This window comes from Ambystoma mexicanum, chromosome 5q (genome assembly GCF_040938575.1).
Source record: "Ambystoma mexicanum isolate Mex_15411 chromosome 5q, UKY_AmexF1_1, whole genome shotgun sequence".
Lineage (NCBI taxonomy): Eukaryota > Metazoa > Chordata > Amphibia > Caudata > Ambystomatidae > Ambystoma > Ambystoma mexicanum.
This window is the reverse complement of record NC_090933.1, coordinates 920201142-920221741: the sequence shown is the minus strand read 5'-3', so window position 1 is coordinate 920221741 and position 20600 is coordinate 920201142. Positions and strand designations below refer to the sequence as shown.

General features: G+C 43.5%; 1 protein-coding gene across 1 annotated transcript in view; it reads left to right on the top strand.

Moving 5' to 3' along the window:
- The window catches only part of RGS22 (regulator of G protein signaling 22), a 1706064-nt gene that overhangs the window by 1174609 nt on the left and 510855 nt on the right, over window positions 1-20600 (top strand). Inside the window, exon 22 of the mRNA XM_069621432.1 lies at window positions 1487-1555. Coding sequence (XP_069477533.1) covers window positions 1487-1555 — 69 coding nt within the window. The remainder of the gene's footprint in view (window positions 1-1486; window positions 1556-20600) is intronic.

Genomic DNA, 20600 nt, shown 5'->3' with positions numbered 1-20600 from the left:
ACTTTGATATGCCCAGGCAAGAGTAGGAGAGTCGGGAAGAGTAGTGTTAGTGCCTCGCATGAAGACTAGTTCTCGACAGTTCATTGTTATTATTAGTATTAGCATTATTATTATTGAGAAGGTCAAGAGCCAGATCTTTAGTGTGTCAGCAAAGGAGTGGAGGAATGACTTGTAACTGTTTGTTGCAGAGTGGCGTAGATTAACACCAGTACTTTCAAAGCAGTCATATTAAGTTACATTAGCGAGGCACTAGGTGAGGGAAGGATTATCTTCAGATAACATATGAGGAAGCAATAAGTCTGTTGCCGTAAAAGATTTTATAGTTATCTGGATAATTTAAGATAGAGGGAGATGGACCGATGAGAGCACAGAGCAGCTTTTGAGTGATGTGTGAGTGAAGAGCAAGTTGAGAGAGGTGAGGAGAGAAAGAGAGTTTACCAAGAAGTTTGGATTCACATCCATGTCTAAAGGAGGGAGGGAGAAAGGGGACTGGTTGGATACTAAGTGGTTTGTTGTGATGCCGATAGGGCAGAGGCTAAGCCAGTTGGAGGTGTTCTTGATGCTCTGTGGTTCTGAATGCACCGCATTGGAGTAAAGAAGGCGCATCATGCTTGAACAAATTATTTTATGTTTAGTCGGGATGGGTAAAGAAGACTCTCTAGCCAATGCACAGATGAGCAAGCAGCATACCTCAATTCCTAAAATACCATTATTTGCTGGGGTGCAGTGAAGAGGCAGGCTGTATAGAGAGGTCTATGAAAGATTCAGAACATGTTTTGAAAAGTTGGCCTTTTGCAGGATCCCAGTCGGGGTGGGTGAACGGAGCCTTGAATAGCCTGCCTTTGTCATAGCCACCCCAGATGCAGGTTCAAGGTGGAGCCAAAGCTGAAGTTTATGAGCGATGGTTAGATGTGGTGGTTTAATAGTTGATACAAAGTAAGGGGAAAAGTCAGTGAACCATTCTATGAGACGAGCCCCCAGAAAAGAGAAAACAGCACCCACTGTCCCTCAGTTCAGGAATGAGCTCTTGCACAGAGATCTCCATGGTACCTAATTGTATTGGCCAAAGTAAAGTAAGATTAGATAATTCAGGTGGCAAAGGATTGCTATGCAAATCAATGACTGAATGTTTCTGAAAGTCAATGACAGTGGCGAGGGATACATAGATTCAAGTAAGTAATGTGTTTATCTGGATACAATATAATTTATCCCAAAAATGGCCAAATCATATAAAATGATATCAAAATTGTTTGCAGAAATGTTCTTATTGTGGTCCCATGTTTTGTCTTGACTTAGAATGTGCAGTAACAATTGAATGTATGTAAATGAAATGTATGTTTCTAGTTTTGAATTTGACCCAAATTAGTATGGAATCATTTTTTGAAGATACTGTGAAAATTAAAACACATAAGCGAACCAATTATGGAAATATTTAGTCATATGCATAACTGGCATGTGCAAGTCATCAAACTTATTTTGTGTCCAGGCCCACTTGAAGGATGTTGCTGAAGATGTCATATTCCAGACACACAAGAAGAAGATGGGTGTGTGGAAGGTAAGTGAGGTTTATTTCAGCCTGTCATCCTTTTAGTTTCATTTGAGATGTTAGTAACTAATATGGCATGCTGACCACATCTACCACATCTTCAACCAATATTTCCCTCTGCAATTGTACCTGACGTCTCCTGGCATCTCCCTCTATATTTCCTTCTACTCGCATCCCCAAGCTCTGCCCCCAAATCTTCAATTCTATTTTATAATTCAGGGAATAACAACCTGGGCTGAAATTGAAGCTATGAAAATGAAGAAGTAGAAATTACTAATTCTACACTGACAGCAATATAAACAGTGATAATAATGATGTTAAAATAATAAATAATTATAAATAAACTCATTGGGCCTCATCAAAAGTCCGGCGGTAACCCTTAAAAGCAGCGGTAACCGTAAACACGCAGCCAATACCACTCTGCCGGATCATGAGCAGGCGCAATTACCGATGTCTGTAAAAACAGCCGGCACTATTTTTTTAATTCTTTTTAATTTCTATATGGTTTAAACAGAATAAACCTTTACAAAACAGTTACAGTAAAAGCAAAAATGACATAAAAACATAAAATACGGATAAACATATCTGACAGACATATCTAACAGACGCAGTTATCATTATAAAAGAAGAATTTCTTAAAATAAAGAATTTCAGCAAACAGTAACAATCCTAATCAATCAACATTACACATGTCAATAACTTTTATAGCCTTTAGACAGAGGTACCCAGGACCTAGTATTTTACTTCTGTAAGATTGTTAAAATCATTCATTACCGGCGCTGGGTACTGAGCTTTGATTGTTATAAGGTTCTATTAGCCCACAGACTACCAATGGAAATCTAACAATGGCCAATTTTTGTGCAATTAATTTCCCATGAAGCATATTCCACCATATATCCTCGATGTTGACCCTAGATGGATCGTGGACAAATCTGCCAAATGCTACCAATCGTTGCAATATTAGGACGGCACATTCCAGCAATAGATGTTTTAGCGTTTTAGTGCAGTGGCAAAAACGGCATGGAATGTGCTTTGTTGTCTCTCGTGAATGGATTTGCAGAATTTCACCCGTGGGTAAAACATTGAAACGAAATCTCAAAGTATGATACCCGCCAGTTGGGATCAGGGAATTTAATAAGGTACGACTCTGGGGTTCCCATGATCTTCCCATATGGGACCAAATGATAGTAAATCCTGGAAGCATGAACACTCTCCATTGTTTTCATCCTGTAACGCTCACCTGAATCCCTCGGAGGCGCGGGTCTGGTCTGGGCGTTCTCCGAACCTTCCAGAGTCACTCGCAGGTCTTTGGCACCACCCTGGAAGGGCCCCCTCCTTACTGTGATCTTAATCCGGAGAGTGAGATGTCTGCGGGCAGAGAGGAAACAGGGGTTAACGTCTGCCTGACGGGGTTTCGGCCCTTTCCCCTTCCTGACACTCCTACGACTCCCCTAGGCCGCACGTGCTCACCTTAGGTAAGTAAATGCGGCGCTCTCCATCCTGCGTCTGTGCAGGGGCGCTGTAGCCAGTTACTTCACTGGACGATAGTTCAGCCTTTTATTGCGGAGGTAGAGTCCAGAAGGCAAGACCGTCGTTAGCTGCACGAACGGTAAGTGCCTTATTTGAGTCTTTTATTGTCCTTTCAGAATCTTGCCTCTTTGCAGGTCCGGTATGTTGATCCGGTAAGTGGAAAAGTCCGGAGTTTTTTGCAGGCAAGCAAAAGGTTCATCTGAAGTTAAATAAACTTTTAAATGTCTTTTTCCCCTTTTCTTTCAGGTCGCGGTGCAACCGGCGATGAAGACTGATGCCGAAGGATCGTGCCGGAGGACCACTTGAGGCACGTGAGTAGAAATGGAGTCCTGAGCTCTAATAATGTCCTTCTTGTATTTTACAGGTGCGGACAAATGGCGCAGAACGGAGCTCGCGGAGACCGTGGCACAGGTAAGCAGATATCATGGAGTTATCGCTAACCTGTATTCTTTGTTGTTGCAGATGGCTGGAGAACGAAGAATCGCGGCACGGGGCCTTGGAAGGCGCCGACGGGTGGTAAGAGCAGCTCTGGTATTTTCTCGTGCTACTCTAATGTTCTCGTTTTCCTTTTCAGATGTCACGGAAGGCTGGAGCTGGATTTCAGGAAGGTAAGTTGAAGATTGTCCTGTTTTCAGGTGCAGAAGAAGAAGATCAGCTGGAGCCGACACGGTGAGCGTCCTGCTGCTATTGCAGAATAACGCAAAGCACGTGAAACCAATCGGGTGTGGTTTAAATAGCCTTCAGTAGTGCTTAGGCGTCTTCTTCCACAGCCTCCAGAGGTAAGAAAAGAGTTCCAGTATGTGGTTCTTGGGAGTGGTGCTGGCCCCACCCAGCAGTTAAAGTAGTCCCAGCAGGATTGGATGAAGAGTTCATCCTGCAGGTAGGAAGGCAGCATGGTCTGCAGCAGGTAAGTCCACCCAAGCACCAATCCCTTTTATATGAGCCCGGCGCTTCCAGTGCCGGGACTGGGTCCCTTTATGAGCATGAGCCTGGCGCCACTGGCGCCAGGACAAGGTCCAAAAGGCCCCTACGGGGGCCGGCTGGTGCCTGGAATGAGGATCATGACCCTGCTTCCAAGGATGTTGGGCTAGGTCTGACACCTTGGGGCCAGTGGTCATGACAGCAACCCCCCTCAAGGCCCCTCCCAAATTGGTCTTCCCCGGAGGCTTTGGTTTGTTGGGGAAGGTCCGATGAAATTTTCTGATTAGACGAGGAGCATGGACATTTTCTGAAGGTTCCCAAGATCTCTCCTGGGGGCCATACCCTTTCCAATCAATCAGGTAATACAGTTTTGACTTGAAAAATTTAGAATCCAAGATGTTCTGAACCTCGTATTCGGTTTCTCCGTCTACTTGGATTGGCTCTGGAGGTTTAGTCAGACGGGTTCCGGGTTGCATAGGTTTCAGGAGTGAAACATGGAATACAGGGTGTATTTTCATTCGAGTGGGCAATTCTAATTTAACTGCCACAGGATTTATCACAGCCGTGATCGCGTAGGGTCCTAAGTACTTTGGGTTAAAGGTGCGTAGATAGATGTTTAGTAGACAGCCAGACTTGGTCTCCTCCTTGGTACTGAGGGGCCTCTTTCCGATGTTGATCAGCACCTTTCTTATAAGATTCTTTGGCTCGTTGAAGGTGTGCGATGGCTTCCTTAAATGTTTGAGTTATGGTCGCATGAAGATGGTCCACAGCGGGTGTTCCTAGATCTTGAGGCGGATCTAAATTAGAGGTCTGAGGATGAACCCCATACAACAGGAAGAAAGGGGTTTTACCTGTTCCGGTATGTATTGAGTTGTTGTACGCATATTCAGCAATCCAAAGAATGTCCCTCCAAGTACCCTCTGATTGTTGTAACATGCAACGAAGATACTGTTCCAGAGTTTGGTTAGTCCTCTCAGTCTGTCCGTCAGTTTGAGGGTGGTGGCTGGTAGAGAGTCGCACGTCAATTTGTGCAAGACGACAACAACTCCTCCAGAAATGGGAAATGAATTGGCTCCCTCGATCAGAGATTAGGACTGAAGGGAACCCGTGCAAGCGAACGATGTTTTCAAGGAATTCTCGGGCTAGAATGGAAGCTGTGGGTAATCCTTTCAGTGGAACAAAATGAGCCATCTTTGAAAAGAGATCGACAATTACTAGAATTGTATTATATCCGGAACAAGGGGGTAAATCCGTGATAAAATCCATTGAGAGGGTGTGCCAAGGGCACGGTGGAATGTCTATCGGATGCAGTAGCCCGGCTGGTTTTTCTCTCTGGCTCTTGTTTTGTGCACAAATGCCGCATGAGGCCACAAAGTCTTTGATATCCTTTCTCCAGGACGGCCACCAGAAATGTCTTTTAATTTTTTCGGAGGTTTTGGCTACACCCGGATGTCCCTCTATTAAGGAATCATGATAGCAGGTGATGACCTGTTTCTGTAAGTCATCACACGGTAAATAAAGTCTGCCTTGGAAGTATAATAGATCTTGTTCTATCGTAAAATCCTTTCCTTTCTGCAGCCAAGTCAAGGAATCTTCGGGAGTTATTACTTGCTTGATCTTCTTTTTTATGTCGTCAAGAGACATTGTGTTGATGACTCCCAAAATCTTTTGTTTGGGGATTATGGGTACTGGTTCTGGATTAGCTGCGAGTTCGTTAACACCTTTTCGTGAAAGGGCATCCGCTTTTCCGTTTTTGACGCCCGGCCGAAACGTTATCACAAAATCATATTCCGCGAAAAATAAAGCCCAACGGAGTTGTCTTGAAGATTGGGCCTTGGCTGACTTCAAATATTGGAGATTACGATGATCAGTAATTACAGTGACAGTGTGCCGGGCTCCTAGGAGATAATGCCGCCAGGCCTTAAAGGCGGACTTGATTGCCAGAAGTTCCTTGTCCGTGATTGTGTAATTGATTTCCGGGGCCGAAAATTTGCGGGACCAAAACGCCACAGGGTGTAATTGGTGTGTTTCAGGATCTCTTTGTGACAAAACTGCCCCCATTGCAAGGCTAGATGCGTCGGTCTCGACGATATAAGGAAGGTCTGGACGAGGATGTTTCAGGACTGGAGCAGAAATAAATTTGGCTTTCAAATCTTGGAAGGCTTGTTCGGCCTCTGGAGTCCACTCGAATTTTTTGTTCTTTTTTAGGAGAGCCGTGATAGGTTGGACTATTCGAGAGAATTCGGGGATAAACCTTTGGTAAAAATTAGCGAAGCCCAACATGCTCTGTACTCCTTTTACCGAAGTCGGAGACGGCCATTTGGTGATAGTATCCACTTTTCTTGTGTCCATGTGAACACCGTTGGGTGATAAAATGAACCCCAAAAATTCGACTTCCTTTACATGAAAGGTACACTTTTCCAACTTAGCAAATAAACGATGGTGGCGAAGCTTCTGCAAAACTGCGGTGACATGTCGTCGGTGTTCAGCTTCTGAGGAGGAGTATACCAAGATGTCATCAATGTAGACGACTACACAAACATCAATAAGCTCTCGGAGAACGTCATTCATAAAGAACTGGAAGGCGGCCTGGTGCATTACATAGTCCAAAAGGCATTACTTGATACTCGAATAATCCGTATTTTGTGCGAAAGGCTGTCTTCCATTCGTCCCCCTCCCTGATTCGTACCAAGTGGTAGGCTCCTCTGAGATCTAGTTTTGTGTAAATGCAGGCGCCCTTTACTTGGTCCAATAGTTCGGGAATCAGAGGCAGCGGGTACCTGTTTTTGACTGTAATCTGGTTCAGGGCGCGATAATCTATACACGTTCTCAGGTCACCTTCCTTTTTCGGGACGAAGAACAAAGCTGAAGAAGCTGGAGATTTTGAGGGACAAATAAATCCGCTAGCCAGGTACTGGTCCAAGTATTGTCTGAGGTGAAGATTTTCTGGCTCAGTAAGAGCATATATTCTACTGCACGGTGGAGTGGATCCGGGTATCAGGTCTATCTGGCAGTCGTATGACCTGTGCGGAGGCAAGGTGTTGGCCTGATCTTTCTGGAAGACATCACTAAACTCTTGATATTCAGGAGGCAATTGGAGGTTCTCGGAAGCGATGGCTGCCAGCCTGATGGCGGGCCGAGAATAACAAGTTTGGGCGCACTCTGGAAACCGGATTACCTTGGCTCGCCAGTCGATCTGAGGATTGTGTTTTTCCAACCAAGGAACTCCTAGAATTACTTGAAACTGCGGGGCCTTGATTACATCAAACACGATTCCTTCCCGATGTCCGTCCTGGCAGAGCAGCGTCACTTCCACGGTGGTGTGAGAGACTGGTCCGGAAACTATTTCTGTACCATCCACTGTAGTGATTACATCTTTTACCAATTTAGGACACAAAGGAAGATTCATCCTAGCTGCCATATCTTGATCCACGTAGTTACCGATTGATCCGCTATCAATGAATGCCTTAATAGCATGCATACGATCTGGTTGGTCGGGGCTTATGAGGACCATAGGCAGTACGAAATGCGAGGTCAAGGAACTGGTTTTTACGCTCGGCAAGCGGACCTCTACGCTTGCCGGGCGAGGTCGTTTCCCGATTCTTGTTGTTTTGCATCCTTTTCGGAAGCTCCCAAGGCTTTCTTGACCGGTTTCACTGAACAATCTCGAAGGAAGTGTCCAGACTTCCCACAGAAGAGGCATAGCTGTAACTGTCTTCGCCTTTCTCGTTCCTTTTGAGTTAAAGGTCCTTTCACGATGCCTATCTGCATGGGTTCCACGGAATCATTTCCTTTAGCACGGTTTTGAGTCTTTGAGAACGCCCTGGTTTCAAATCTGGAGCGATCGGCGTTTCTATTCTGTAGTTGATACTCTAATTGAACTACTAAGTCGATATAATCGGAGCACTCTTGCGGAGGATTTACCACCTGTGCTAAGACATCTTTAAGTTCTCCACGTAGCCCCCTGTGGAAAAGCGTGATCCTCTTGTCTTCAGGCCACCTGGTTTCAACCACCAGTCTGTTAAAAGATGCTATGTACGCCAGGAGATCTTGGTTACCTTGTCTTAGCGATAGGAGTTCATTGTCCAAGGCCTGCCCTTGTGAATGCCGTGCGAACAACTTTTCCATACTGGCCTGAAAGTCTTGGAAGTTTTGGAGGATCGGATCATCCTGTGTCACTAAAGGAACGGACCAATCAGCCGCATTGCCACTAAGATAAGAAAGTACGAACGCTACTTTAGCTTGGTCAGTTGGAAATGCAGCGGGTCTACACAAAAAGTGCAAGCGGCATTGGTTGATGAATACTGCGTAGCGTCTAGGATCACCTGAGAAACGTTCTGGTGGAGCCAGGGGCACGTTCCCTGGCAGATCAATCTGCACCGGATTGCTTGAGGTTGTATGTGGATAATTCCCTCCCGAGGTAGGCAAAGGTGCTTGCCCAGCTTGAATTTGTAGCAATTGCCTGGCCAGGTCGTCCGCTCGCTCTTTGGAAACGATCAATTCCCTTCGTAAGGCATTTGTTTCTTGACGAGATGCATGTACCTCGGCCCTCAGCTCCCCAAGCAATTGGGCCAATTGGTCTGTATCCGAGGTTTCCATTGCGCCTGGGTGGGATATTTGTGGTAGGCTTCGCGTTCTGTAACGCTCACCTGAATCCCTCGGAGGCGCCGGTCTGGTCTGGGCGTTCTCCGAACCTTCCAGAGTCACTCGCAGGTCTTTGGCACCACCCTGGAAGGGCCCCCTCCTTACTGTGATCTTAAACCGGAGAGTGAGATGTCTGCGGGCAGAGAGGAAACAGGGGTTAACGTCTGCCTGACGGGGTTTCGGCCCTTTCCCCTTCCTGACACTCCTACGACTCCCCTAGGCCGCACGTGCTCACCTTAGGTAAGTAAATGCGGCGCTCTCCATCCTGCGTCTGTGCAGGGGCGCTGTAGCCAGTTACTTCACTGGACGATAGTTCAGCCTTTTATTGCGGAGGTAGAGTCCAGAAGGCAAGACCGTCGTTAGCTGCACGAACGGTAAGTGCCTTATTTGAGTCTTTTATTGTCCTTTCAGAATCTTGCCTCTTTGCAGGTCCGGTATGTTGATCCGGTAAGTGGAAAAGTCCGGAGTTTTTTTCAGGCAAGCAAAAGGTTCATCTGAAGTTAAATGCACTTTTAAATGTCTTTTTCCCCTTTTCTTTCAGGTCGCGGTGCAACCGGCGATGAAGACTGATGCCGAAGGATCGTGCCGGAGGACCACTTGAGGCACGTGAGTAGAAATGTAGTCCTGAGCTCTAATAATGTCCTTCTTGTATTTTACAGGTGCGGACAAATGGCGCAGAACGGAGCTCGCGGAGACCGTGGCACAGGTAAGCAGATATCATGGAGTTATCGCTAACCTGTATTCTTTGTTGTTGCAGATGGCTGGAGAACGAAGAATCGCGGCACGGGGCCTTGGAAGGCGCCGACGGGTGGTAAGAGCAGCTCTGGTATTTTCTCGTGCTACTCTAATGTTCTCGTTTTCCTTTTCAGATGTCACGGAAGGCTGGAGCTGGATTTCAGGAAGGTAAGTTGAAGATTGTCCTGTTTTCAAGTGCAGAAGAAGAAGATCAGCTGGAGCCGACATGGTGAGCGTCCTGCTGCTATTGCAGAATAACGCGAAGCACGTGAAACCAATCGGGTGTGGTTTAAATAGCCTTCAGTAGTGCTTAGGCGTCTTCTTCCACAGCCTCCAGAGGTAAGAAAAGAGTTCCAGTATGTGGTTCTTGGGAGTGGTGCTGGCCCCACCCAGCAGTTAAAGTAGTCCCAGCAGGATTGGATGAAGAGTTCATCCTGCAGGTAAGAAGGCAGCATGGTCTGCAGCAGGTAAGTCCACCCAAGCACCAATCCCTTTTATATGAGCCCGGCGCTTCCAGTGCCGGGACTGGGTCCCTTTATGAGCATGAGCCTGGCGCCACTGGCGCCAGGACAAGGTCCAAAAGGCCCCTACGGGGGCCGGCTGGTGCCTGGAATGAGGATCATGACCCTGCTTCCAAGGATGTTGGGCTAGGTCTGACACCTTGGGGCCAGTGGTCATGACACATCCAATCCATAAGATAGAGACAATGCTTTAGTCTATTCAGGTTGAATAGGAGAGTTTTGTGCGTTAGGCCAATGCTTTCAAGGGTTTTCAGGCAGTTGATGTGAAGAATCAATAGCCATTTAGATGTTGCAACGCCCTTTCGTAGCCCATTGCCCATAAGTGCAAAAAGGTAGTTTTCTTGTGCCATTAGGAGGTTTCTATACAGAGCCAATCTTCTCCAAAGCACTATGCACTCCAAAGACAGAAGACCCAGCTCAAAGCATATAGCATTTATGGGAACACCCTTCGGAAGATAATAGATAATCCTACGCCAGATTTTAGCTTCAAGCTTGTGTAGGAGTTGTTGCGCGACAAAAGGAAGTATTTCAAAACCATAAGTGAGTTTCGGTACAACTTTTAGTTTATAGTACCTCAGAAGTGGAGTGATTTAATATTTACAATATTTTGTGGTCAACTTTTTCATCTATGAGATCAATTTGTCAGCTTTATCCAAGTAAAAGTTCCAATACATATAATTTGTGGATCTACAGAACACTGGAAAGCCCAAATAACATATGGATCTTACTTTTGTCAGAGGACAAGTGTTTATAGTCCATCTAAAAGAGGAGGTTTTTTTCCGATTCGTTAGCCAGATTATGTCAGACTTCTTTTCATTCATAACAAGACCGCTAGCCCTAACTTAGAGGGATAGAGCTGCAAGCTTTTGCTGGAGGCCAAAGGGAGTGCCATCTATTAAGAGAAAGTCATCTTCGTAGGCGCTCCAACTTATTCTAATACCCTGCCTATTAGGAGAGATCAGAGAGGCATCTTCAAGAGGCACGGCTACGTCAGAAACGTATAATTTGAAAAGAGTCGGGGCAAATAAGCACCCCTGTCTGAGCCCATTAGGTGTTTGTATCGGCCAAGATAGATTTCCTTCCATGTTAAGCCGTGTCTGGATGGCTGATCCCTCATGAAGATGGATAAGGATTGCCAATATCCCAGAAGGCATTCCAATAGGGGCCAATTTTGACCATAGTCGAACTCTTTCCACCTTGTCAAACACAAGGGAGAGGTCAATAGAGGCCAGAAAGACAGGACTCACAGATTTCTTGCAGGCTTTTTCAAGCAGCAGGGTAAAGAGCAGTACACCCATTTCTGTACCCATACCCTTCCGAAATCCAAATTGTCGATCTGGTAAGATGTGATTTGCCTCAGTCCAGTCCACTATGCTTTTCAGCACTATACCTGCAAACGTTTTGGAGTCTGTGTCCATAATAGCTATGGGACGGTAGTTTACGTGGGGACCACCTATCACCTTTTTATAGACTGGAATAATGTATGAGACCCTCCACGAAGTCGGGAGAGTGCGATTAATTTCAATGTCTGAAAATAAGATAAAGAGTGCTTTTGCCCAGACTTCTGAGTGACTCTTTAACATGATATTCGTCAGGCTATTGGGCCCCGCTGCCCTAGAGGGACTGGAAGCTGAAATCTACTGTTCAATAGACGAGATAGAGAGGTTACATTCCCAGGGACAATTTCTAATTGCAGAGAGCTCTTCAGTCATTACAAATTTCCCTGCGTATAGGGAAGAAAAATAGTTAACCCAGGAGTCCTCCTGGACACATACCGATTGCACAACTACCTGTGGAGGTTCCAAAAAATCGATTAAGGACCAAAACTGATTACCTGAAACGTCTCTTAAGGCTGTCATTATTCAGAGGTTGTCTTTTTCTAGCATCAACACCTTATGATTTTTTAGATAGTTTTTCTTAGCCTGTTTTAATTCTACAAATTTGATTTATCTTTGTTTCATGATATAATTGAGACCTGGCTATCCATCTAATGCATCGGTTGGACCCGTTTTTTTTTTTCATCTCACCAGTGGATCATAAACATGAGTACGTAGAGATTGGGAGCATGAAGTATTTGAACATTTAACAGAGCAATTGATCATGCATCTTAAATATTCTGGAAAGAGAGACACAGAGAATAGGAGTGATCTTGTGGATCAGGTGGTGCAATGATGCTCATGAACAAAAGTAGCATTTAATATGCTTATGTTCCCCTCATGCCATTTAAAGCGGTTTCCTGCACATGTTACTGTTAGTCCATTATTTATTTCCCCAAAGTCTGTGGGGTAGAGAACCCATGCTAATTTTACCTCTAAAAACCTGTGATCGCTCAATTGTGAGTCAGTCACAGAAAATTTAACACATGCATCTGAAAGCCTATTGGACATGAAAATGTGATCAATAATGGATTTAAATTGCCCGTTCGACCATGTAAACTCTTCTACAGAGGAATCAAGGGATACGTTCCTATGTATTAGACCCCAGGATTCAAATAGATTGCGCCAAATCTGGCCCTGAATAACTTTGCGAGAGGAAGCGAAGGGAACCCCTTCAATCACAGTTTTTTTCCATACTAAGAATTGAAATAGAGCCCATCTTTTTGTGCAAACCAAGACCGTATTTAATTTCAGAATTAAGGTCTCCCGCAACTATAATGTTTTGTCCTCTATATTTGAGTAACATAGTGGAAAGACAAGTATTAAGAGATGCTATTACGTCACCCAAAGGAGACAGAGGATTCCAGTATATGTTAAGAACCAATATGCGCTATTACAGAAGGTGGTAATACAGCCAGCGGTATTACAGCCGGTATTACAGTCGTCCACACGAGGCACAAGTACAGCCGCATCAAAAGTCCATCCTTCTCAAGATTGGCACAGAAAACTGGCGAAAAATACTGTTGAAAACACAACGCAGTTACCTCCAGCATTCAGCTGGAGGTAAATAAACACAGGTGCCTGAAATCAAGCCACAGGTGATCCCAATCCACCCCAGAGAGCTACATAAGGTACATCCCTACCCCAAATACTGTTTCCAACCCCATGCTGCCACTAACTACTGTGAGCTGGGAGAGGCAGCCGCTCATGTTGCGTCTAGAAATAGAGAGGCCAAACAACCAGGCCAGGGCACAAGGAGTACAGGGCGGGTAGGGAGGAAGAGAGCCCAAGCAAGGCGTGCAATGATACCCTGGGTTAGGCTCTCACCCTGGACCCTCACCGACAGCCAGTTGGTCACCCTGTACCGCCTCAACAGGGAGACCATAACAGAGCTGTCCACCACAATACAGGACGGCATAGGGAGCAGGATCAATATCAGGACAGCTGTGCCCCCACTGCTGAAGCTAGTGTCTGTCCTACAATTCCTTGGAACTGGCACCTTCCAGCACTCTGTGGCCATGATGCACAGCATGACACAGCCCACATTTTGCGCAGTGTTTGGTCAGGTGCTTGTAGCCCCCCTCCGGCAAGTACAACGCCACATCTCACTGCCTACCACCCCAGCTCAGCTCAATGCCATGAAGGCACAGTCCATTGCCATTGGCCAAATGCCAAATGTGATCACTGCCCTGGACTGCACTCATATTGTGCTGGTGGCACCCCAGACGCACAAAGCAGTGTACCGAAACCGCAAGCACTGACCCCAACATGTACATCACCCACTGCTGTGCCTGCTACCCCGGTTCCACGCACAATGCCATTGTCCTACGGAACAGCACACTGCTGGGAAACATGGAGAGGCATAGAGAACAGCGGACCTGGACAGTGGGTGAGTTGAAAAGACAGTACACATGCACCACAAAGCACATGCCCAAATGGGTTGTGGGGTGCAAATGACTAAACACAGGATGGCATGACAAGTGAATGCAAAAATCTGTACTGCACCTCCTCCTTCACCAACGTCCCATTACAGGCCATTGAGCATGCACATGTCAGACTTACCTACACAGAGAAGCAGTGATACGCATACAGTAGCAACCATCTACACTGACATGACTACAGGTACCACAATGCATCATGCACTTAACAAATCAATGCTGGAAATGGCCATATTGCTGCACGCAACAACAACTCTGCCAGAACCACAGCCATGTATCTATGTATTACGTCCAGGCTTAAACGTAATCACGAAATCAAATTCTGCAACAAATAGTGACCAACAAAGTTGTCTTGGTGTTACAGTTTTGGCGGAACGAAGAAAAGTCACATTTCTGTGATCAGTTAAAACTGTAATTCGATGACGTCCACCCAAAAGATAATGTCGCCATTTCTCAAATGCAGACTTGATGGCTAGAAGTTCTCTGTCTGTAATTGTATAATTCCTCTCGGCTGATGTAAACTTTTTTTGAAAAGAATGCTACTGGGTGAATTTGTCCTGTTCTTGGATGACGTTGCGATAAAACTGCTCCCATCGCACAATCGGAAGCATCTGCCTCCACAAAGAAAGGTTGATCAACATCAGGATGTAACAAAATTAGTCCTGAAATAAATTTCTCTTTAAGAAATTTAAAAGCGTTTTCAGCTTCTTCGCTCCATAAAAATGTCATTCCTTTTTTCAACAACCTAGTAATTGGAGAAACCACCTGAGAAACATTTTGAATAAATCAACGATAAAAATTTGCAAATCCAATAAAACATTGAATATCTTTTACAGAACTTGGTTGTGGCCAATCTCTTACTGCTTTTACTTTACTCGAATCCATCTCGAGACCTTCCGGAGATAACACAAAGCCTAAAAATTCCACACAATTTGTGTGAAACTGGCTATTTTCCAGTTTTGCAAAAAAGATGATTTTCACGCAATTTCAGTAAGACCTTATTTACATGTTCCAAATGTTGTTCTTCTTCTTTGAAAAAAATCAAGATATCATCAATGTACACAACTACAAATATATCCAAATATTCACGAAGGACCTGATTTATAAAGAATTCAAATGCTGCTGGTGCATTACAAAGGCCAAGTGGCATCACCTGGTACTCAAAAAGTCCGTAATCTCTAAATGCAGTTTTCCACTCGTCTCCTTCACGAACACGAACCAGGTGATAGGCCCCTCGTAGATCCAATTTAGTGAAAATTTTAGCTCCTTGAATTCTATCCAACATAACTGATATTAAGGGTAATGGATAGCGATTCTTGATAGTAATTTTATTCAGAGCTCGGTAGTCTATGCAAGTTCTCAGAGTTTTGTCTTTCTTTGGAACAAAGAATAATGGTGAGGCGGCTGGTGATTGCGAATGTCGAATAAAGCCTTTAGCAAGATTTTCCTCTAAATATTCTTTTAAGAACTCGTTCTCTTTCTCAGTGAGAGCATAAATTCTTCCACAAGGAATTGGTGCTCCTACTTCAAGATCTATCTTGCAATCAAAGGCTCTATGAGGTGGTCATTCATTAGCTTCTTTCTTGTCAAAAACATCCTGAAACTCCTTATAACACTCAGGTAAAACTCCAGCAACTGCCCCCACCATATGCTCCTTCACCAACCCAGCTGTTAAACACAATCCAATAGATTTAGAAGTTTCCTCCTGACCTTCTTCAGTTAACCTTAGCAAACATTGTTCTTTACAAAAACCTGATTTGAATTCTACAGTTTTTTTTCCCCAATCAATCAGAGGATTATGTAAAGAAAGCCAAGGCATGCCTAATATTATCAGTAACTGTGGTGCATCAATTAATTCAAACTCAATTTCCTCACTGTGCTCTTCTCCAATTTTGACCTCCAATTTAGCTGTCATTTGAGTTATCAATCCAGAGGTAAGTGGCGATCCATCTACAGCTCGTACTTGCTCAGGTATTCCCTTTTTAACTACAGGAATTCCCAATTTACTTGCCAAACCAATATCAAAAAAATTTCCTGTGGCCCCAGAATCAATAACACACGGTCCACCACACCTTTGCTTACCTTCCCAAGTAAAGGATACGTTTATAGTGATGTAAGGAACAGCTGTCTGAACTGTATTCGCCACCTGTTGACTCTTTCCAGCAAATGATTGGAACCGCTTTGGGGTACGTGGACATTTCCCTACAAAATGAGTACTATCACCACAATATAAACACACATTTTCTTTTCTTGTTCTGTCCTTTTCTTCCTTAGACAAAGGAGGTCTAACTGAATTAACTGCATCATATCGCGTAGAACCCTTAACCTCCCTTAGTACTTGTTCTGTTCTGGGACGTTCACTCCTGAATCAACTCTTGTTCTCAGAAAAATGTCTTCGCTTTTTAATCTTCTCTCTCCCAATCTCATATGTAACTGAATCACCAAATTAATGAGATCTTCACTAGAAGTGGGTCTCTCAACAATATTTGATAAAGCATCTTTCAACTCATCTCGTAGACCCCTATAAAAAATGGAAGTTCTTTTTTCTTCTTGCCAACCACTTTCTAACACTAAACCCCTGAACTGTGTGATGTAAGAAATCAACTCACGATTTCCCTGACGTAATTCTAAAAGCTCTCCATCTACACTCTGGAAATGTGTTCTTCTATCAAACATCTTTCCAAAGACCATCTTAAAATCCAACCAATTATGTAACTCTACAGCTCTTCTCTCTACAAAAGGCACAGACCAAGCTGCTGCTTCTCCCGTGAGATAAGAAATTAAAAAGGCTACTCTAGAAGTTTCTGTGGGAAATGCCTCTGGCATGCACATATAGTGCAATTCACATTGCATAATAAATTATTTGAATTTTCTGAAATCCCCGCCAAATCTTTCTGGAGGAGCTAATGGTGTTGAAACTAATGTTCCTCCTGAAAAAAAATGTTCCCCACTTCTTTTCTCTTTAACTACTCTGGATTCCTTGACTTCAATATTTTCCGGATACAAAGTGGGTGGTTCTCTTTCTAACCCAAAACTTAAACCTGAAGCTTCTGCTAAATCTCCCTTTCTTACTTGACTATTCAACTCCTCCATCTTTATTCCCAGGGACAATGTCTCCTTTCTTGTCTCCCTTAATTCTGCCTTTAATTCTAATAAAATCTTTTCCAAAGTTCCCAAACTCAACCCTGACTCTGGGTCCATTTTCACTCAGGCAGGATCAATTTTGTGGGCCTTTCATTCTGTCAGAAAACTGAAGTAGTAGGATCCTACAGGAGTGAAGCTGGCCCACCAAACCCCCTAAGCCTGCCTGCTCAACAATCCTGCTTCTATAAAACTATTTTCAGGCAAACCCAAGGGGAAAGGGGAATGGAGAAAACAACAAAAGACAAGAACTCCCACTGCAGGTATTTCAGACTGTCCTCACTGGAAGATTTTGACTCAGTAGGGTTCCTAAAAGGAAAATACAACTTTAAATATAATGTTTTCTATTCACTTTCAGATGTTCTCTCACTAACTATTTACTCTAATTACCTGTAGCCTAAGCTTGATTTGCCATTAGGCTGCTTCAAAGGATGTATGAAGATGGCTGTAGGTACTCTCTCTAATTTATCTTCAACTTGTCTTTCTTCTCACTTGATCTCTTTACTTCTTGAATCCTTTGATTAATTTCCAAACAACATTGTGATTAATAGCGATATAATACTAACTATTGTGTGAATGATAAACATTTAATCTTCTTATTCTAAATTACCTGCTGTAATTTCTTTGTAGACTATTTTATATTCAGCTAGAAGGTTTTTCCAAATAAAAATGCTGCGTGTTCTTTAAATAAATGTCTTTTGTAAAATTCTGGTCAGCAGCACTCAACTTGCCATTCAGCGTGAACGAACACTCGTTTGGATTGCTAAATGAGACTGACACCTTCTCGTTCGCGCAGCGTTATAAAACTTAAAGCATGTCTCTAGTTATTTATTTTGTATTTGAAGCAGTAGATAAACTAAGGGAAGTAAAACTGCTCATATAACTAAACGCTGAGTCTTATCAAAAATGAATATCTTGTAAAGTTCTTTTCCGTACAATGCGCAACGCTGGAAACAAAAATGATGAACGTTAGAAGTCCACAAAATGGCCTACCCCTGGGATCTTTCCCTAGGGTTGCTCTATTTTACTCTGAGGGACCGTCATGGTTTGAAAGAGGACTGTGCTTTCGTGTCTAGCGGTGCTGACTTCGCTTGTAGCTTCTGTAGAGCAATCGTTAAATCTTTTACCACGTCTTCCATGGTTCAGAAGCATTATGGCAAGGTCTCATAATCTGTCCAGTCTGTCTGGTTCTCAGTTGCTGGAAGGATCCATGGGAACCATGGAATTAGGCAAACCCACCTCTGTGCAAACCCTCCTGCTCCTGAATGTATGACACAGGAAAAAGGATGGTAGGCAAAAAGCAGGGGCGTCTTAATGGTAGCTCCCCCCCCTTACTAGCACTTGGAACCCCCGACTCAGGAGCTGCAGTGGCAACAAAGGTGTTAGGTAAACAATTACTACCATGGTGTAGAGATTCTTGGAATTGTTTCATAAATACTCATGAGCCAGTACCTGATCTCCTGATATGTCAGGCATGAACCTTCCAAAGTGCCGGCTCCTGTTTAGTCACAGACTGTGATAATGCAGAAGTATTATCCTGACTGTCTCACTGCTGGACAACTTAGTTTGGTTAAACCCCCCAAGAGAGCTTAAGAGGGAAACAATACTATGAATACAATAAACATTGTGTTATAGGGCAAGTATTTATCGAACAGTGTCCTCATGTTTTTAAAGGTACACGTTAGCATTTAGTCATAGAGGCTACGGAGTATAACTTGAACTTGTACAAATCATGGAAACTAAACACTAAGTCTAAAAGGAAATAGAAGTAAAGATACATTGCAAAAGCATAAACAGAAAGATTGTGAAGAACATGAAGGTCATCCCAAGAAGAGGAGAAACGATTGTAGGGAAAACTACTGAGAGAGGACCATAGGAGGACCAAGAACCAAATGTCTTGAAGAACTACAAAACCTAACGAGAAAGACTATCAGAATGGACTATAATAAGAAATATGTAATATAAAAAGAGACTTGGATAAAGAGAAGACCAAGGGAAGAAGAGACATTTGCTTGGCCTAATTTTCTTTAGTTCTATTTAGTGGTAGGGTCAGAGAGGGTTATTTTGGATGGAGGACAGAATTACTTTGGACTTTCTGACATCTGACGAACATCTTTAGTTTCTTTAGGTAGGTAGGATATTCCCTTTAGTCATAGGGAGAGATCGGCCTTATTCTAAAGAGAGTAAAAAAATGTCCTCAAATAAGTGTCCGACTTCTTCTTCCGACCCACCATATATGGTGTTAGTAGTGGGATGTTAACGGCCCTATATAGAGTCAGACCCAGCCAGGAAATAAAGTTTTATTGCAAAACCCATTTATATGCTCTCACCCATAGGTCTTTTGTGCATTAACCATCGTTGGGGGTAAAATCACAGCCGGCAGTCCTGGAATAAGTCAGGATGCCTCCATTAGTTCTGAACTTCTCAGAGAATGAAACGACTGGGAGCCGAAAGTAGGATGTACTTGCTCCAGTGGCTCCTCGTTCTCAGAAAATCCCATCAGAGTAATGGTGATCCTAGAGTCCATACATAAATGTATCGTTGATCATCAGATCCAAGTCGATCAACATATTTAAGAAAGTCTAGACCAAATTCGAGTGGGTTCCCTCACCGGATAGTACCAAATGGGATTCTCCAACCATATCAGGAAGAAGAAGATTTGCGGGCATTTTTCCTTTATTTTGACAGCATTGCCACCCAGTTTCAATGGGACGAATGTGTGTCCGGTCTATCCGGTTCTGAGTGGCTGGAAGGATCCTTGGGAACTATGGAATTAGGCAATAGTTGCGCCCCCTTCTTAGTATCAGTTGCAATCCCTGACTCAGGATCTGCAATGGCGACAAAGGCGCTGGGTTAACAACTATAAAACCCTGGTGTAGAGCAATGTTCCCTCTAATTATTTAAGTGCGGGAATGGTTATCTTTTGTGCGCACTTTATTTTCCATGTTGGCAACTTAATAACGAGTTAAGCCACTTTGTGAGCATGCATACTTAGTGATCTACCATCTCTGAAGAGTTTGAAAGGGTTTTTCCTCATCCTAACCACTGCATTTCTTTACAAATCAGTGTAAAAGGTGCATCTTACAACTTGTTTTCCAAACATATATAGGCTAAAAATAAATATATATTTTTTAATTAAAAATGATTTAGTTTGATTTTATGAAGGCTAAAAAAATAATAATAATGTATGTGATTATAAGAAGAGCTTATCAACCCGTCCAAGACTTCAAGATATGCCATAGTACCTACCAAAAGTACTCCAGTGCAGAGAAGAAAATGTGTGTGCACAGAAAAAGCTTTGTATTCTCAGGATAAACAATAGGTTTAGTTGTGGCTATTCATTTGTCGACAACACCCAGAGACATGCATAAGGTGTTTAATGCCATTGAAATAAAACACTAGTTTGTTACAAAAACATATATTACTTATCACTAATGTGGTGGTCTAAGAATTCAGATAGGATCTCATTTTTGCAAAAGGAATTATGGCAATTAAAAGGAGTCTTTATGAATACATGCAATAGGAATTCAATTGCCACTTTAATAAAGTATTCAAGGGCCAGGGGAACATGCTTCTAGTTGTATAAGGACGATAATTGCATTAGAATAATTGCACCACAGAATATGACCAGTATTCCTGGGTCTCTCTTACTATCCACATTATGTTGTCCTGTGAGTTGTGACAGCATTTACTCAAAACAAGCCTTAAGGCTAAAAGTCAAACATCAATTTGTACTCTCTAAAAACAG